The 17,447-nt window shown below is 37.6% G+C and overlaps 1 protein-coding gene across 2 annotated transcripts in view; it reads left to right on the top strand.

The window, feature by feature from the left end:
• CDH9 (cadherin 9) overlaps positions 1 to 17,447 on the top strand; it is a 109,113-nt gene that overhangs the window by 64,321 nt on the left and 27,345 nt on the right. The window contains exon 4 of one of the 2 annotated variants that reach the window (XM_034762061.1): positions 16,780 to 16,899. In XM_034762061.1, coding sequence (XP_034617952.1) covers positions 16,780 to 16,899 — 120 coding nt within the window. Of the gene's footprint in view, positions 1 to 16,779; positions 16,900 to 17,097; positions 17,165 to 17,447 lie in introns of those variants that run through there. The other variant, XM_034762062.1, reaches the window with a different exon arrangement.

The following is a 17,447-nucleotide window of genomic DNA, read 5'->3' as shown; positions in this document are numbered from 1 at the left end:
AGTGAGTCTTCCTCCAGTACTATGTAAATGTGTTCAAACAAGAATTTAAAAGAGTTATAAAACAACTAGTCTAACATGATGCAATAGGGACAAGCTAGCCAGTTTCGGTAAAGGCAAATCAAAACAAAATGCTTGGATACATAAGTAATGGGACAGAAAATGAAAACCGAAGCTCTGAAAAATTTATCATAATCACACTATAAATCAATGGTTGTCAAAACAATAAGGATTAATTTTTGGTCGCAAGGAAGTCAAAGGGAGTTTTTCCATTGATTTCAATAGGGCCATGATTTCATCCCTGGAATATTCTATTCTGATCAGCCAGTCTCAGTAGAGACTACTGCAGAAAGAAGAATTCAGAGATGGGTGATGAAAATGATCAGAGGCTTGGAGATACTTCTACATGTAGAGAAACTGAAAAGATTGTATCTCCAATGGGGACAGGACTTCACACTAGGACTGTTCAGTTTATATAGTAGATGCTGAATGTATATGAAATAATGAATGACTTAGAGGAGACAAATTGAGTGATGCTATTTAACCTTTCTCATAATACAAAAGCTAAGGAAACATAAATTGAAAGGAAGAAACGTAAAGGATAAGAGGAATATATATTTATTTGAACAGAATAGAATTAAACTGTGGAATCCACTGGGCACCAGTGGCTTATAGATGCTGGAAAGAAACTTCCCCTAAGGACATGTATTCCGTAGTTGTCCATTATGGGGATTTTTGCACCTTGCTCTGAACCACTGACTACTGGCTCCTGTCAGAGATAGTACACCAGACTGGAAGGAACAATTGCCTGATCTCGTATGGCAATTCCTATATTCCAAAGGACACAAAGGACTGATGTTGTCCTTTTTAGGATGAAGTATTCAGCTCCTACATAGAAGGAGGTGATTATTCTTTGCACTACATTGGAAAATGGAAATATTACAAGAAAAGTATCATGTGAAGCATCCAAAGATTTAAAAAAATCTGTAGTACCTTCCAACCTGAATAATCAAAGGGTTTATTAAATACACATTGATAAACTGAAAATAAACTCAGCAACATCATTTCAACTGAGACTTTTCAGGAACAATCTATAAAGGAAAAGGTAAAATGTATGTTATACTGGTGTATATATTTATATCTAGTCTGCTATCTCCTTACCTTTCACGATCACAGATAAAAGTTATGTTTATCAAAGGAAAGGCCAGCATGAAAGTGACTTTTCTGAAGTTTTAAAAGAAAGTGTTAAATTTGAAGGAAGCTGTGAAAAGACAAGTTAGTAGTAGAAGCAGTAAAGTGGTTGGAAAGAAATCTGTCTTGAACTAGGTCAATATTGCACACTTCTCTACCTGCCCATTAATGTCAGCAGGAAAGGTTTTCTAGTCTTCCCTCATTCACCAATCTCCAATATACAGTTGGTAAACATCCTTCACAATATAGTTTTTTAATCTTCAAATTGGCTTCATTTTCATAATAAGAATAGGTGTAATATAAAGTCAAACCGTATTCATTTATCGGTCAACCCCTAGTTTCAGTCAGATTGAACAGATGCAACTGAGGGCTGTGTGCTCTCTCTTTTTACACGCACATGCTACAGCCACACCCACACTCAGATAAACAGGAGGGATGATTGTTTTAAAAATAGTATTATCACTGTTCACCACTTCATAACCTCCTTGGAAAGACAGACTTTATGTCTACACTACGAAGCTTTTAGCGACACGGCTGTGCCGCTACAGCTGTGCCTTTAAAAGGCGCACAGTGTAGCTCATTTGTCGGCAGGAGAGAACTCTCCTGCCAACAAAAAATTCCATCCCCAACAAGAGGCGTTAGCTTTGTTGGCAGGAGAGTGCTCCTGTGGACAAAGCGCTGTTTACAATGTCGCTTTTTGTAGGCAAACCTTTTGTCTTTCAGGAGGATGGTTTTTTAACCTCTGAATGACAAAAGTTTTGTCTTTCACTTGCCAGTGTAGACAAAGCCTAAATACCATGCACCCTAATGGCTTTCAATGAGACTACACTGAAATGTTTGCTTCAGAGTATTCTCATCAGCTTTCTTCTGCATTGTGTCATCATAGCTACTGATAACTCAGAGGACACTGGTTATTTCACATCTGAAACTCTTACAGGAAAAGCTACAGTGACAACAGACTTTGCATATGATAAACCTCATGTTTTCTATTTCTGAGTTTGATTAATAGTCAATAAGAATTAATTTAAGGATTTGTGTAAAATTTAGCATAGGAATGCATCTCATCTTTGAAATTCCATCAAGGAATATTTATATTTTTATGCTACATGGAACACTTTTTCCCCCGACTCAGATGAGGGCAAAGAATAAGGATGAGCCTCATGGCCTTGTTATGCTCTACAAAACCCGCTTCTATTACATAAAGAATCTGGGAGTGTTCGTTGACAAAATATGCTCTGGTTAAAGGGGAAATTAAAGTGTGCTTAGCTTTGAGTTAGCATGAAAAGAAAAGCAACCAGAGAGCCGACAAACAATGATTTTTTCATACAGTGATATACCGCATTCTGTTGTCAGATATAGCCTTTGCACTCCAAACACTCACAATGCATAGTATAGATACTATACATAGAATATTTTGTACAGTACTATGACCCATTTTGTGAGAATTAGGTTTCAGTTGGTATTTGTAACTTTAAATGAGTTTCAGATCCACTATATAGTGTCAAAATCTGTAGTTTCCTCAATTGTGTGTATGTAATATATGTATATTTAATTTTTTTCTGTTTTTTAAATTAAGGAATCTTTAGTATTCATTATACAAATCTTTCTTAGAGAGAAATTTTAACATTTTCACAGAAAAATATTTGAAGCAAAATGACAGTTCTTTGCTCAATATTTAAAAAAAAAATCAAGGTAAGAAAGCAAAATATTTCCATTTTCATAAATGTGCAAAACAAGTAAAATGTGCTTTTTTTCCAGGGATCTGAGTACTTTTTGGTATTGATACAGCTCTAGGAGTAACTCTTTCCACACAATAACCTAATACTTCATGTTCATCAGTAATTTATGTGGGACTCATTGCTAATATTATGTACTAAATTTGGTGAAGAATATCCTTAGTTGGGAAAATATTCATTTTTCAGGTTATGTTTTTTCATTTTACTGGGAAAAATCCACTGAGGCCTTATTATTCACTTCTCTAGTCCCATTTGTATTCTCAAATTATGCTTATTTCTTCCTGAATTATAATTATTTTAAATAATTTATACAGTGACATATGCAATGTGAATAGCGCTTTACTGACAAAATGACATGTCTCTGCCATAAGGAGCTTATAGCCTCGGGCTTTGATCCTGTAGGTTCTGTGCAGACAGACTCTTTTCCATTGAATTTAGTTGGATTTTGTGCAGGCGCAAAGATCCTCCTGCATGGATTTGATAGTACGGACAAGGTCTTAATTCTTTGTACAGATTTTATGTACACTGATGCCTATCTTTTTTTCCTACTGAAACACCAAGAGGGCTTTTGAGCTACAATAATTAGACACACTACATGATATAAAAATGGAGGATTTGGGGACATTAGGAGACAGATCATGCCACACATGGGAAAACCCACGAGAAGGTAGATTTACAACAATTCCCAAATTATCGCATCCCAAGGAACTACTGACACATGCAAGGGCCTGAGGTCATGGCTCTCAAATTATATAACACTTACATTCACTGACCAATCACATAACTGTCTGGACATATATTGATAGCTTGGGAAGCCAGAGAAGCTCAAATTGGTCGAGCACTGACTATGCATTTTTCACATACAGGAACTTTTGCAGGTTTTGGGGGTAGAGACTTAGGGCTTGTCTTCACTACAGTGGCAAATTGACCTAAATTACTCTACTCCTGCTATGTGAATAATGTAGCTGGAGTCGACGTAGCTTAGATCGACTTATCCCAGAGTCAGGAGACGCTCTCCGGTTGACTTCCTTTAGTCTTCTCAGGCTACGTCCTCGCTCCGGGGGGCGGGGGGTCGATTTAAGATACGCAAATTCAGCTACGCGAATAGCGTAGCTGAATTCGACGTATCGGAGCCGACTTACCCCGCTATGAGGACGGCGGCAAATCAACCTCTGCGGCTCCCCGTCGACGGTGCTTACTCCTACCTCTCCTGGTGGAGTACAAGCATCGATTCGGGGATCGAATGTCGCGTCCCGGCGAGACGCGATAATTCGATCCCCGAGAGATTGATTTCTACCCGCCGATTCAGGCGGGTAGTGTAGACGTAGCCTCAGAGAGCTGGAAAACCAGGGTTGACTGGAGAGCACTCTACTGTTGATTTAGTGGGTCTTAACTAGACCCCTAAATCAATATCTGCTGCATCTATTGCAGCAGCGTTGATCTCCCCGTGGTGAAGACAAACCCTTATACAATAAATGATTCTTTACCCCTTTCTTGTACTTATCCCTTTAACTAGTATTTACATTCCCAAAAGGAAACTAGAGCATTTAGCTGAACGTGATTAATTTCTATTGATTTTCTTTGATTTTTATGTACATCTTTGATATTTATTTAATATATTTGCTATTTTCTTTGATTAACCTTTACCACCATTGTGCAAGAGACACTCCCTCTCCTGCCAGCAATCCTTCATTTTAGTAAAGATCTCTGTGTAAGATTTGGATTGAGACCAAGTGGCAGAAGAAGTTACAGTATGTTCAAATCTGACCTTTACTTGCAACTTGATAGACAGACAGATAGGAGCTTTAGAAAGTGAAAAAAATGGCAATTGCCTATTTTCTGTCAGAAAACTGATTTTCCTTGAGGGTGAAATTGACCAAAAATGACCCAAGTATTTTTTTTCCTATCTGGTACCAAAGAGTACTAGTAATAATTTTACCAGTTTCTTTGGGGGTATGATTATTATTGCATAGATCTACTTTTAACAAATATATATACACATACACCCCAACATATAACACATATATAATATTAAAATAATATATTTCATTTCTGTGGCACCTTTCCTTTTATAGAACTTTACTAATTTTATATAAACATGAATCATTTCACCCACCATTGGATTGTAAGCATCTCTGATGTAGAAAGACAGCAACCATATGGAAAACTAGTAAGCAGAGGATGGGGGATGGACCTTGGCTAGTAATATTGGAGTAAACCCTCATCTCCCAAAAATAATAGGGGAACTTTAATGTGCACACAAGTACAGGACCTTAGTTTTTATAACATCTTATTTGAAAGAACACAGTGCACCGTGCCCATTCTATATCCCTCAGTAAGATAAAGGGCCAAGTCGACACTCCTGAGATTCAAATCACTGGTTCTAACTAATCCAAGTCATTCAGACCTGAAACTCAGAATCTCTAAGCCACCTGTAGGAGGTGATGCTAACAGCTTAGCATGTGAGGGGACACAGGAGTTGAAGTATGGTAACTAATAACCAGGTGTCGTGCCCATAAAGCAGGGTAGATTTCAAAGAAGTGCCCAGGGAGTTAGGTGCTCATCAGCACATCCCAGCTGATATTAGTGAGAGGCACTTAGTTATATCACTTTGTGCCATGATGAAAACTTTCCCCTAATAACTTATTCCATGGAACCAGAAGGATGTGAGAAAAATATAACTTTGTAACCCTTCCTTTCCAGTGTGTTTAAATGGCATTTGTAATCTGTTCCAAAGGTCAGGAAACTAGCTTAGAATTTGGGAGACTAGAGTTCAAGTCCCTGCTTCACTACAGATGTCCTGTGTAAACTTGGGCAAGCCACTTACCCTCTCTGCGCCTCAGCTTCCGATAGAACTTCCCTAACTCACAGCAGTGTTGTGAGGATTAATACATTGCAGACTGTGAGGTCCTCACATACTAAGATAGATTCAATCCTAGCAAGTGTACAAATTTCCACCCATGATTGATGGCAAATGTGTGGTTTCCCTCTTTATCTCCCCCATATAATATATTGTAATACCATTTGTGTGGATATCTTATTGGGTCCATTTTATTTCCAATTATTTCTGCATATAAAAGAGAAAGTGTTTCTGCAGCTGACTAGCTCAGATCTTTACATTCATGTTAAAAGTGCTTTTATCATACTTATACTCAGAAATTGTTTGATGTATCCATTTTCCTCCCTTTTACTTTTCGCTCACATCTAATGCTGACACTGCAGGGGGATACTAGGGGATACGTTCTGCACTGTTAGCAATGCCGTCCTTTGGATAAGATGTTAAATCAAGGTTCCTTCTCTCCCTTTCTGATTGATACACAGGTAAAAATCCCATAGGTACTCTGAAAATAGTAAGGGACAGATTAATTGTTCTGGCTAATATTTTCTCTTGCACTATAGACACGTTTTAAGGTCCAAGATTGTGACCTGTTATCAGCATCATAACAAATATGGTTTTCCTTATATAATAACTGCACTTCAACTAGCTAACCCATTGTTTCACAAGGTGTTTCAAATAATGGTTCCAATTAAGTTTGTTCATGGGAAGATATATGCCAGAGGGGTGAGACTGTAAGGAGCAATTTACCTATTCCCAATGCAATGTAACCATGCAGAGAACAGCCATTACTGGGCTGCAGATGCTGGAGATTGCAATGGTTGGGATCAGTTACCACTGCCTGAAGTGCTAATCACTCATGTCTGAGAGAGGCATATGTGAGTCATACCCCATCCAAGAACAACAACAGGACCATTCAAGAAATACCTTTGCAACAGGATAGAAAGACACCATGCTGTCTAGGGGCACTTGGAAATATTACATCAATAACAAAATGTCTCCCTCTCTGCTGTATTGGAGCAGAGTCCTCCCCTTTCCTAGTACTCCACACCACATAAATTCATAATTTAGCCCTAGAAGACAGAAAAACACTTTATGAAACTAAATTCTAACCTGCTTCAGAGTTTACTTTGGAAACATTCCTTTCTGCATGGGGCTTCCTGCATTTTGGCTCAGCAGCAGTTGGTAGTAGGTTTCTGGCACAAACTGGAATTGATTAGTCCAATTTTAAATATATTTGAATACAAAAACTAATTCCAAAAAAAGATAAAACACATTTTATATTAGGTATACACACACACGTGTGTGTGTGTGTGTGTGTATATATTAATTCATTATATTATATTTCACATTTTATTCCCCATCCTTCAAAGCCTGGGGCAAATCTTGCAGTCCTTATTAGGCAAAACTTCCACTGGAGTCAAATGGAAACTAAAGTTGCTCAGCCATTTTGAAAAATAATGCCACTTATTTTGGGTGCCTGAGTATGAATTTCAGTGGCTAACTTTAGGTATCCAAGTTTGAAAATGTCAGGCCTATTGTCTAACAGCATGTTAAAATGAAGCATATCAAATGTGTCTGTTTTGTAAGCAGAATACAAAGGCAATCTCCTTCCACCAGATTTCCCCTACAATTAGAGTATTTCCAAAGTGTGCAAATAAAATCTGTTTTTTAGTGCAGCGCAAAACAATATGCTGCAACTTATTTGAATACAATATAAATTAACATAATGAAGCATCAGACACAACACAGCATAGACAAAGATGCTTTGAACACAATGTTCAGTGTTCAGTGATGATAAAGGACACATCAAATAGACTAATCACAGTATAGAAACAAAGAGCCAAGATTCTGACATCCTCACTTAAGTTGAGTAGAATGTTTTTTCAATAGCAGTCCCATTGATTGCTACTCAGAGAGTAAGGTGCTATGTGATTTTAGTGATGGTGTCAGAATCTGGCAGCAGGTCTGCTGCAGCAAAACCATGCTGACCTAACAGTAGTAAGCATCAGAAACGAAAATCTCTCCCCATAGTCCATCATGCTCTTTTTCCTAATGCAGACATTAAAATGGCTTTGAAAGTAAGAGGGGAAATCTGAAAGTCTGTACATTACTGGGTTTTTTGTTGCTAGATTAGCCTGCTTTAATTTTAAAAACAGTTTTAGTTTAGCACACTGTTTAATTTTATTTAATATAATAGTTTTCCACAATGAAGCGCACAGAGACAAAACCCATAATAGGAGTAAATTTAGTAAATAGATTGTAGGAACACAGCAAAATAATTATTGCACGAGTATGCTTCTATGGCCTGTTAGTGATGGTGATTCAGCATGCGTTCCATAAGACAGTGAAATTTCCCCCTTGTCTATAGTATGGTGCACTGTCTTCACAGAATCAGAGACAGAAAGGTAAAAAAGAGCTGACTTGGGTCATCTGGTCTGACCCCCCCCCCCCCAGCTTATTTGACAGAGTACTTGCTATATTATTCCCAGTAATGTTTTAACTATCCTGTTCCTGAGTATCTGCAGTAAGAATACTTCCACCATTTCTTTTGGCAGTTCATTCAAGGGGCCTGTATCTTTCACACTTAACAGGGCAGACACAGAGGTGCTGGGCATCTGAAACTCCCTATAAAATCTGTAGGAAATTCAAGCGCTCAGTACTAAATCCGAGTAAAACTTTTTGCCCAAAACATTTTCCCCAAAAAAAGCAGATTTGATTGCTCTAAGTCACTTTTGCTGAATTTTATAATCAAAAAATGTCCTTCTCAAAAAAGATCGAATTTTTTTTGGTGACATTTTCAAAATGAAACATTTGATTTTCCAACTCAAAGTGACTTTTCATTCCAAAATTTACTGCAAATCTATCTTAAAAATAAACATGGAACATTTTTGGTTTGGGTCAAACACAACATTTCATTCAACCTGAAATGCATTTCCCCACCTCCCCCCACAATTTTGAGGTCAACACAAAAGGATTTTTTTTTTTTTGAAAGGCCCACAATCCAAAAAATGCAATCTCTACTCAAAACGTCTCAGGATTTAGCCCAAGAGCCACTTGTTTGCACAGCTTAATGTTCCCATCTCTTACAGTTCTGAATAAATTCTATTCCTTCATTTATATTGTTTACACTCTATAATCATGTTCTCCCTTGAGTTTTCTCTTTTTGAGACCATGCGTCAAATTCATCCCAACTCCATTCATATTTATATAGTCACATCAGGAATGAACTGATCCTAAATAATTAGTGTCTGCAATTTCATCCTTGTATCTGCTTTATTGGCAGAAATTTTATTTTCTTTAGTTTTTCTATACTGTTCTTATAACATGGGACCGAAATGGCTCATATTACAGTACATAATACCTCTACATGACCAAAATTCCAACTGAGGTTGCATCAAGCCTATCTAGAGCAGCATTATTACTAGAGCTGATGGAAAAAATGTCAATGGGAATTTTTTTCTCTGTCAGAAAATGCTGAATTCATTGAAATCAAAACATTCTGTGGGAATGTGTTGATTTTGATGAAACTTCATTTAAAACAATCTAAACAAACAGTTCTGATAAGGTCTAAATGTTCCATTCTGTTTCTGGTTAGAGCTTATCAAACTTATTGCAACAAAACATTTTAATTTATGCATTGAAATAACTTTTTGTTTCAAAATTTATTTTCGATTAGATTATTTATATTATATTATACATTATAACTGAAAATAAAAAAGTCAAAAACCTAACAAAACATTTTGATTTTCTCAAAACTAAATATTTCAATTGACCCAAAACAAACACACACAAAATTCATTTTGCAGAACATTTAAAAATTCTTTGATTTGTTCCAATTCAGAATTATCACAAATTTCAAAATTGTGGAATTTCCTTCAAAATGGAAATTTGTGTTCCCATACAGCTCTGATTGTGACATTGCTGGCTTTCATGTGCTCACCCTATCTCTGAATCCAAGAATAGTGGTGGCTTTTTTCACAATGATGGCAATCTCCAAGCTCATAATTAGTTTACTATGTGACCTCATATCAAAATATTTCTCAAATCGCTTTTCAGCCACCTGTCTCTATTAACCTGCTATCTATATATATAAAAGGTGCTTTGAGATTAAGAACAAGTTTGATCAAGCCCTTTGGGAATAAGAATATTGCTCATTGTACAATAGTTGTGTGTGTATTAAAACATTTAAAGTACCTGCCACCCACATCTAATCAGTTTTGTCAAAATACCTGCCAACTTGTTGTTCATTGAAGCATTCATGGATGCATGCAAATGTAGTGCATAAAATATTAAGGTTGCCAGTAATTCACAGATTTCCAAGTCCTTCCTGTCACAAGGCTGCCCCAATGATAACTACTTCACTCAGCCCTATGGCAAATGCATGACAAATAGTGCAATGTACTGGAGAAGCAAATCAGAAGGTTTATTGCCTCATAACACCCATATAATAATCCAAACCTCTTTAATATAGCAGATTGGGTGAGGGCAGTGCAGCACAGGAAGAGTCTTTATAGTTCAAGCACAGGACTGGGAAACCAGGAACACATGAGCTCATGGATGACATTTTCAAAAGAGCCTAAATGATTTAAGGGACTATGTCCTATTTTCAAAGTGACTAAGGCACTAAGAGCAAAAGTCTCACAGACTTTCAATGAGACATACTGTATGTCTACACAGGAGCTGTAAATGTAATTTCCAACTTCAGTAGACAGACCAGTGCTAACTTTAACCAAGCAAATGTACTAAAAATAGCAGTGTAGCCCATTTGAAACCCTAGGTATGTATTCAGGGCAGCTATCCTGTCCCTGCTGCCCATGCAGCCATGGCTACACTGCAATTTTTAACATGCTAGCTTGATTGGAGCTAGCTCTGGTATGTCTATCCAAGCTGGAAATTACACTTCCAGCTCTAGTCTAGACATACTTTTAGACTATGTCTACAGTATGAGTTGTGGTGTGATTCCCAGCTCTTGTACATACCCTTTCATTAACTCAATGACAGCTAGCGCAAGTATGTGTACATGACCTGGGCATCACACTCCTGCCTCATAGCACACACATAGCATTAGACTCCTAAGTTTAAAAGTGCCTGTTAAAAATTACATTTAGGCACTTTTGAAAAACGTTACCCAGCTCTTGATTCTGACACTGATTCACTAAGTGCCCTTTGGTAAATCTATTAGACCAACATTTTCAAATGTTAGTACCTAAACAAGATTTTCATTATTTATAATATGGTAGTGCCTAGAGGCCACAACCAAGACTGGGCCCCTCTTGTGCTAGACACTGTAGAAACACAAAGGAAGAGAAGTCTTTGCCTCAAAGAGTTTATAGCCTAAATAAACAAGACAGATGAATGGTGAGATGGAAAACGGAGATGAAATAACGTGTTCAAGCCCATTCAGCAGTTTTATGGCAGGGTTGCCTGTCCCACAATCAATAGATGGCTTGATTTGCTTATGTACTGAGCACCCCCATCTCCTAGTGGGAGGTTATATATGTGGACCATCAGCAGGACTGAACCCAAAGTTTGTAAAGACTTTTGATGATAAAATGTCTAAATCTAATAATAGAGTGAGTTCTTAGAGTGATTGCTTACTTAAAATTCTATTCCAATCATCTAGGCTCAATAGTAGCTAACTGTTTTGTTATTTTAAAAAAACAAACCTTAATGTGACCGGTATAATTTCACAATGCATATGACCAGGGTAACCCTGGAATTTGCTGCATCGCTTTCTGCTTCAGACTTTGGATTTCCTTTCAAATTACAGCTCTTTATTATCTTTTCCACAGACAAAGTCCACAGTATCTAACTATTACAGCAGCAAAATGCTTTCATGAATCACACATTAAATTAATGTAAATTTTAGTTACCAATAATATCTTTGTTTACAGCAGTCACATAGAAAATGACTATTTGCCACAGTTATATTAATGTTTACAGAACCAGGCTTTATCAACACACAAACATGAGTTTTCTCAGCTGACTAAAATGTCCTCACATCAAACAAATGTAAGGTCAGTCTGGTGTCCTAATAATAGTGCACTATATTTGCACTGTCATGTTAGAGATTCAAAGCTGATTTCTGATTACAGTGTGTCGTATCCTGGGTTGCTAAAGGCTGGGGGCACTGCACTTCTTATTATAGTAGAATCTAGAGGCTACAATAAAGATTGAGGCCCTATTGTACTAGCTGCTTTTCAAACACATAGAAGGAATTAACAATCTGTCAGTCTTCCCAGTCTAAATAGAGGAATAAGACAAAGGATAAGAAGAGCAACAGGCACAGAGAGGAAAACTGTCTTTCCCAAGGTCATACAACAGGTCTGTGATAGAATCAGGAATAGAACACAGTTCCTGTCTAGGGCAGAGTCCCAGCCTGGACTATGCTGCTTTCCTTCTCAGGGACTAAGCATCCAAGTCCTGGGATGGAAGGGGTTTTCTGCATCCTATTCTCTCAATAGTGACCCTTTTTGTTGATGTAAGTGAAGGAACTATGGGTCACCAAAAAGCTTCCATATAGTCTTTGTTAGTCAAACAAACTGGACACAATGGGGAGCTTTGAAGATGAGGAAAAGCAACTGTGCAAAAAAGAGATATCCTCAGGGCTCTGCCAGAGACACAAAAAAATGCAGTGTTGTGGGATTGTCTATATATTACACAGCTATGACTGCTGCTCTTGGCTTGAGCATTTTCTTGAAAATTATAATTTCTCCTAAAAACTTAGTTGAAATTAGATTTGGATACTCTCCCTTTTATGAATCAGAATTGTTACTGATAAAGAGCCATATGGTAGCATTTAGGCACTTTCCCACAATTGCATCTCATCAAGAACAGTCAAGAAGGAACAATTCCTTCTCAAGTTCCCCAGTGTACCAGGTGTAGCCTGCTCCCCACAGCATCAGGCCCATTCTTTGGGCTGGCACGGGGAAGGAAGGGGTTATAATTAGAACTGGGTTTTTTTTGTGTGTTTGTTTGTTTGTTTTGTTTTTTGGTTTGCTGGCATTTCCAAAAACATTGAAAGAAATTCTTTTGGGCAGACCTAAAGGGAAATTTTTCGGCAAACTGAAAAGTACAAAAAATAATTTTGTGACAAATGAAACATGGTGTTTGTTCATTATTATTTTGATCTTTTAAAGATTTAATTTAAAAAAATAAAACAGAAGGAAATTTTCAACACAAAAATTCATTTCAAATTGAAAAAAGGGAAACATTTTCTTTAGAACATGTCAAAATGGAACATTTTGATTTTTTTTTCTTTAAAGGTTTTGTTTTGCATTTAGGTTTTGTTTTGTTTTGTTATTCTATTGAAATAATTTGGACAAAAAATATTCTGTCCAAACATTTTTATCTAGTCATAGTCTCATCCTCTTGGCTCTTTTTGAGGCTATCTGCATCCTCAAGGATATACAAAGGATATAGTCGCTGCACTTCATGCCCCACTAATGGCAGATTTTGGCAACAGACCATGAGTATCCCTATGGGCTCCACCACGCACACCTCACTGCTGCCTGCACAGAGGGTGCAGCCCGAGTAAAGATGACATTGCTAGAAACCCATCATTGTGCTGATTGCCAGTTGCTATTTCAGTCCGTTGGGACCATTAGCAGCTAGTGTAACTTAGAGCCCCATCTCGTCTGCTTGTAAATATTTACAGCACATTGAACAAAAATGAAAAAGAAATACTCATACAGTTATAGTTAATTTTTTTTATGGAAGACCCATCATTTTATATTATCTCTCTTTAATTACTGAAAAAAGGCCCAAATACCATGCTTTAATCTGACTACTTTCCTTCTCTGATTGTCTCATCATTGGTATGGTATGGGATATGCGAGAAGTGCTTCCTAGGCTGTACCTACTGGGAGGACAGGGATGGGGAGCCAGTCTCCAGAAAGGATAAACACACATGGACATGTACACACACATTTCAAACTACATCACTCTGTTTTTTCCAGCTCTTTGTTCCCTCCATAATGTTTTTCAAATTCTCCAGCAGGGCATCAGATGCATAATTGCCACCAAACAAAAACTAAAGTTATTGTACCAAAGTACTGAACAGCAGAAAGGCAAGGGTTAGGAGTGTTATTCAGTTTTAGACATTCTTTCTCAGTTAGACTTTATAGCATTATTTTACCATAGTAAATTCATTATATTTAGTGGCAAGAGCATTTACTTCACACAGTATTTCAGACAGATTAAATATACAGCAGTTTAGTCATATTACATCTGTCTATGTAGTAAGATTGCCTTATGGTCCTTCAGTACAAGTCCTAGTAATGCAATCGAGGATAGCATTTCATTTCACCTTTCAAAAGAAAGCTTTGGGGAGAAAAAAAGAAAAATGAAAACACCTAGCATATGCTAGAAAGGACGAGAATTATATCATCCTTACATTTACAAAATATATGTATATATACACAATACTGCCTCCATAGTAGTGGTGGGAGATTTATGGTATTAGAATGGATTATAGGTTTTGCGGGGGAAAGTGGGTTGCTTTTGTGACAGGAGGCAGGGTTGTACTGTGCAGTGGTTACTTATGTTTCGCATGTGGATCCTGATTAGAGCTGACCCAAAAAAGGGGAATCCCTTTTTGCCACACAATGTGCAGTTTTGAATAAAAGAAATGTCCCAAAATGGGTCAAAATGTCAAAGATACAAACATTTTCACAAGAAAGGTTTTATTCTGTTTTAGGATTTTTATTTTATTTTTTCGCTTTCTGGCTGCTGTAGCAGCCACTCAGCCCTCCAGTCTGGGATATCGTAACTCATTTTTCCTAATTAGACAATTAGTTCACAAGGAAGCAGAAGCTGATACATTGAGCAGTGGCCAGTTTGCACAATGGTACAAGTCAAAGAAAGCATATTTCACCAGTATTCCACAAACTGCACTAGAACCCCATTCTGTATCAGATCCGATTCAAGGTTCTGATACTGGTCTACAAAGCTCTGACTACAATAGTGTTACACTTCCTTCTGCAACTTCCCCCTGTCTGTCTGTAAATGTCCCAATGACCGCGATAGCAAAGATAAAATCAAAAGAGATATAAGGTTGAGGTTTCTCAATACAAGCCTCTGGATCATCTTCCCTAAAGAAATCATCTTCAAGCTATACTCCAAGGTTCACCTTTTCACCAAAGATTCCCCAAATACCCAAATTTGATGAACAAGGTAAATATGTGTTTAAAGTTTCTGACTACAATTTAACACAAAGTACATCAGAGAATTATTCATGCTCCTGAATAGGGTTTTTGTTTTCTGCAGTTCTTATTTAACTCCTAGATGCCACAGTAGCAAGCATATAGGGATGCAGATCAGTTGATAATCGGGAATGTGTTCTATACACACAGCCTGAACTGAGATCTGGATTTTACCTCGTAACTGGGGCAGGAGGAGGTGGGTAGGGGTAAAGCACCAAACTTCTTTCAACAAAGGGTCATATTAGCTCCTGTGGCAGCAGAGGCCTTATTTTAGTTGTTCAACTCAGCATCTGATGAGACCAGTTACGTTCTACATATGTGAAAGACTATTGTTCACTTTGTGGATTACTTGATTCACAAACTGTTTGGATGCTATCATTATCTTCTGTCCTTTACTGATACAGTTATCCTTAAATGCCCCCTACCTCTGCATTATTCTTACAGCTCACCTTGGTTTACAGATGACCTTTGACAGATTAAGCAGGTAAAGAGAAATATAAAGAGCGTGGGGCAGAAATTCTCCTCAGAATTTGACTGATTGTGACATAAAGCATTTTTATAATTTTACTACTTGTTTTTTTTGCAGAAGAAATATCCCCTGTCTTCTACCATGTCACCCACAATGCCCTAACCAGTAGGTACTGTTGCCAAATCACAAATGGTAAACAGAGTTTCACCTTACAAGACCCAATAGTAGTATCTGTTTGCCTTTCATATGGGGGTACCATAGGGATACCATAGGGTTCTGCTCTGTCATTCCCTTTGCTTAATGCATATGTAAAGCCCTGAAAGGATTTATAAAACACCTCTGTTCCATCAATCCCAGATAATGTGGACAATTGTTTTCCCGGTGTCTAGTCAAGATGGGTGCTTTGCTGGAAGGTAGCTGACTAAAGCTCAATCTAGATGAGACAGAAGATGGGGGGAACAACTAAAGGAAACGAGAGAGGTGATATCTCCCCTTCCATGGATGGAGTATGCCTACACCTTTTCTCATTCAGGATATGGAGACCATACAAGATATCCAGGAAGAAGATATGGCCAAAAGGGTGTTTTTCTCCATCTGCAGTTGGCAGAGTTAATGATTTACTTTATGATTTTGGACTCACTGCATTTATCCATGCTTTTGTCGCCACCCCCATCCTTCCTACCCCCACCCTCCCGAACACCCAAAAGGATTACTGGTCTGCTCAGAAACAACAGCTAGTGCCAAACATTATTTCTTTTTTATAGTACTTAGCAGTGCTTTGCACAGAAGCCACTTTATACCTGGGTTTCACAGGCTTTTAAATCTTAATCTGCGTCCAGTTCAATGTATTGGTTGTATGAAGCTATTTAAGGCCTGGGTCCTCTGTATCTCAGAGACCGCCTCATCATTGTGGCCACCACTTGAGATCAGCTGAGATGTTCCATTTGAGAGCACAGTGTTTTCAGAAGACAATCCTCAGATCTTGGATTTGCTGCCCCCCTTGATCAATAAACTCATGATGTGTTGGTCTTTCAGATCATGCATCAAGGCCTATCTGTTTACCCAGGCTTTTTCTGAAGGATGGGCTTAAGGGAGGCTTATTTTGTTTTGTTTTAATTCTGAGTAAAATGTGTTGTTTTAAATTTTATTTTAATTTTGCATGGTGAAGGAATTATTTTGCTGGCAACAAACTGGGTTAGTCTGATGTATTCTGTGCAGGTTTTGATTGTTCTATGCATCTGGTCATTAAATATATTTTATAAATAGAAAAAAATGTGTACATCAGTCTTATGATCTAAATTATCTCTTTTCATATGATAGATTCCTTGTTTTGTTCCTATTCAGGAACTTCTGTTATCCAAGTGACAGCTATAGATGCTGATGACGCCAGCTATGGAAACAGTGCCAAAGTAGTGTATAGCATCCTCCAGGGACAACCATATTTCTCAGTGGACCCAGAGACAGGTCAGCAACCCTTTCTGTCTTACTTGTCATAATTACAGAAATACACACAGGGATCAAAATCCTTCTCACTCAAGTATTTATACCCAGTTTTATAAAAATGCTAATTAAATTGTTCAAGTACTGTTTAATATTTGTCCAAAACTCAGAATGAACATGGACTATCTATCTGGTTTTAAGCAGAAGACCCCCTTGATTTCTGCTTGAAAACTGATGGCGTGATATGGCCCCATATTATTAAGGGAGTGAACGTGCAGCACCATAAAATGTAAGTTTTATTTTCTTAAAGTAGTAGGAATAGGGAGGTTATTTTATACCTGTTTTTGGCACGGGTGAGACCACTACTGGAATACTGTGTCCAGTTCTGGGGTCCACGCTGATACACTGCAGAGGGTTTAGAGAAGAACCCTGCAAATGGCAAGATTGGGAAACATAACTTATAGTGAAAGACTCAAGGAATTCAATGTATTTAGCTTAACAGAGAGAAGGTTAAGGGGTGACTTGATCACAGTCTATACTTATCTACTTGGGGTCAGAAATCTGATAATAGA

This window comes from Trachemys scripta, chromosome 2 (genome assembly GCF_013100865.1).
Source record: "Trachemys scripta elegans isolate TJP31775 chromosome 2, CAS_Tse_1.0, whole genome shotgun sequence".
In the NCBI taxonomy this organism is placed as follows: Eukaryota; Metazoa; Chordata; order Testudines; family Emydidae; genus Trachemys; species Trachemys scripta.
Note: the sequence above shows the minus strand (reverse complement) of the source record. Positions and strands in the feature narration are given on the sequence as shown.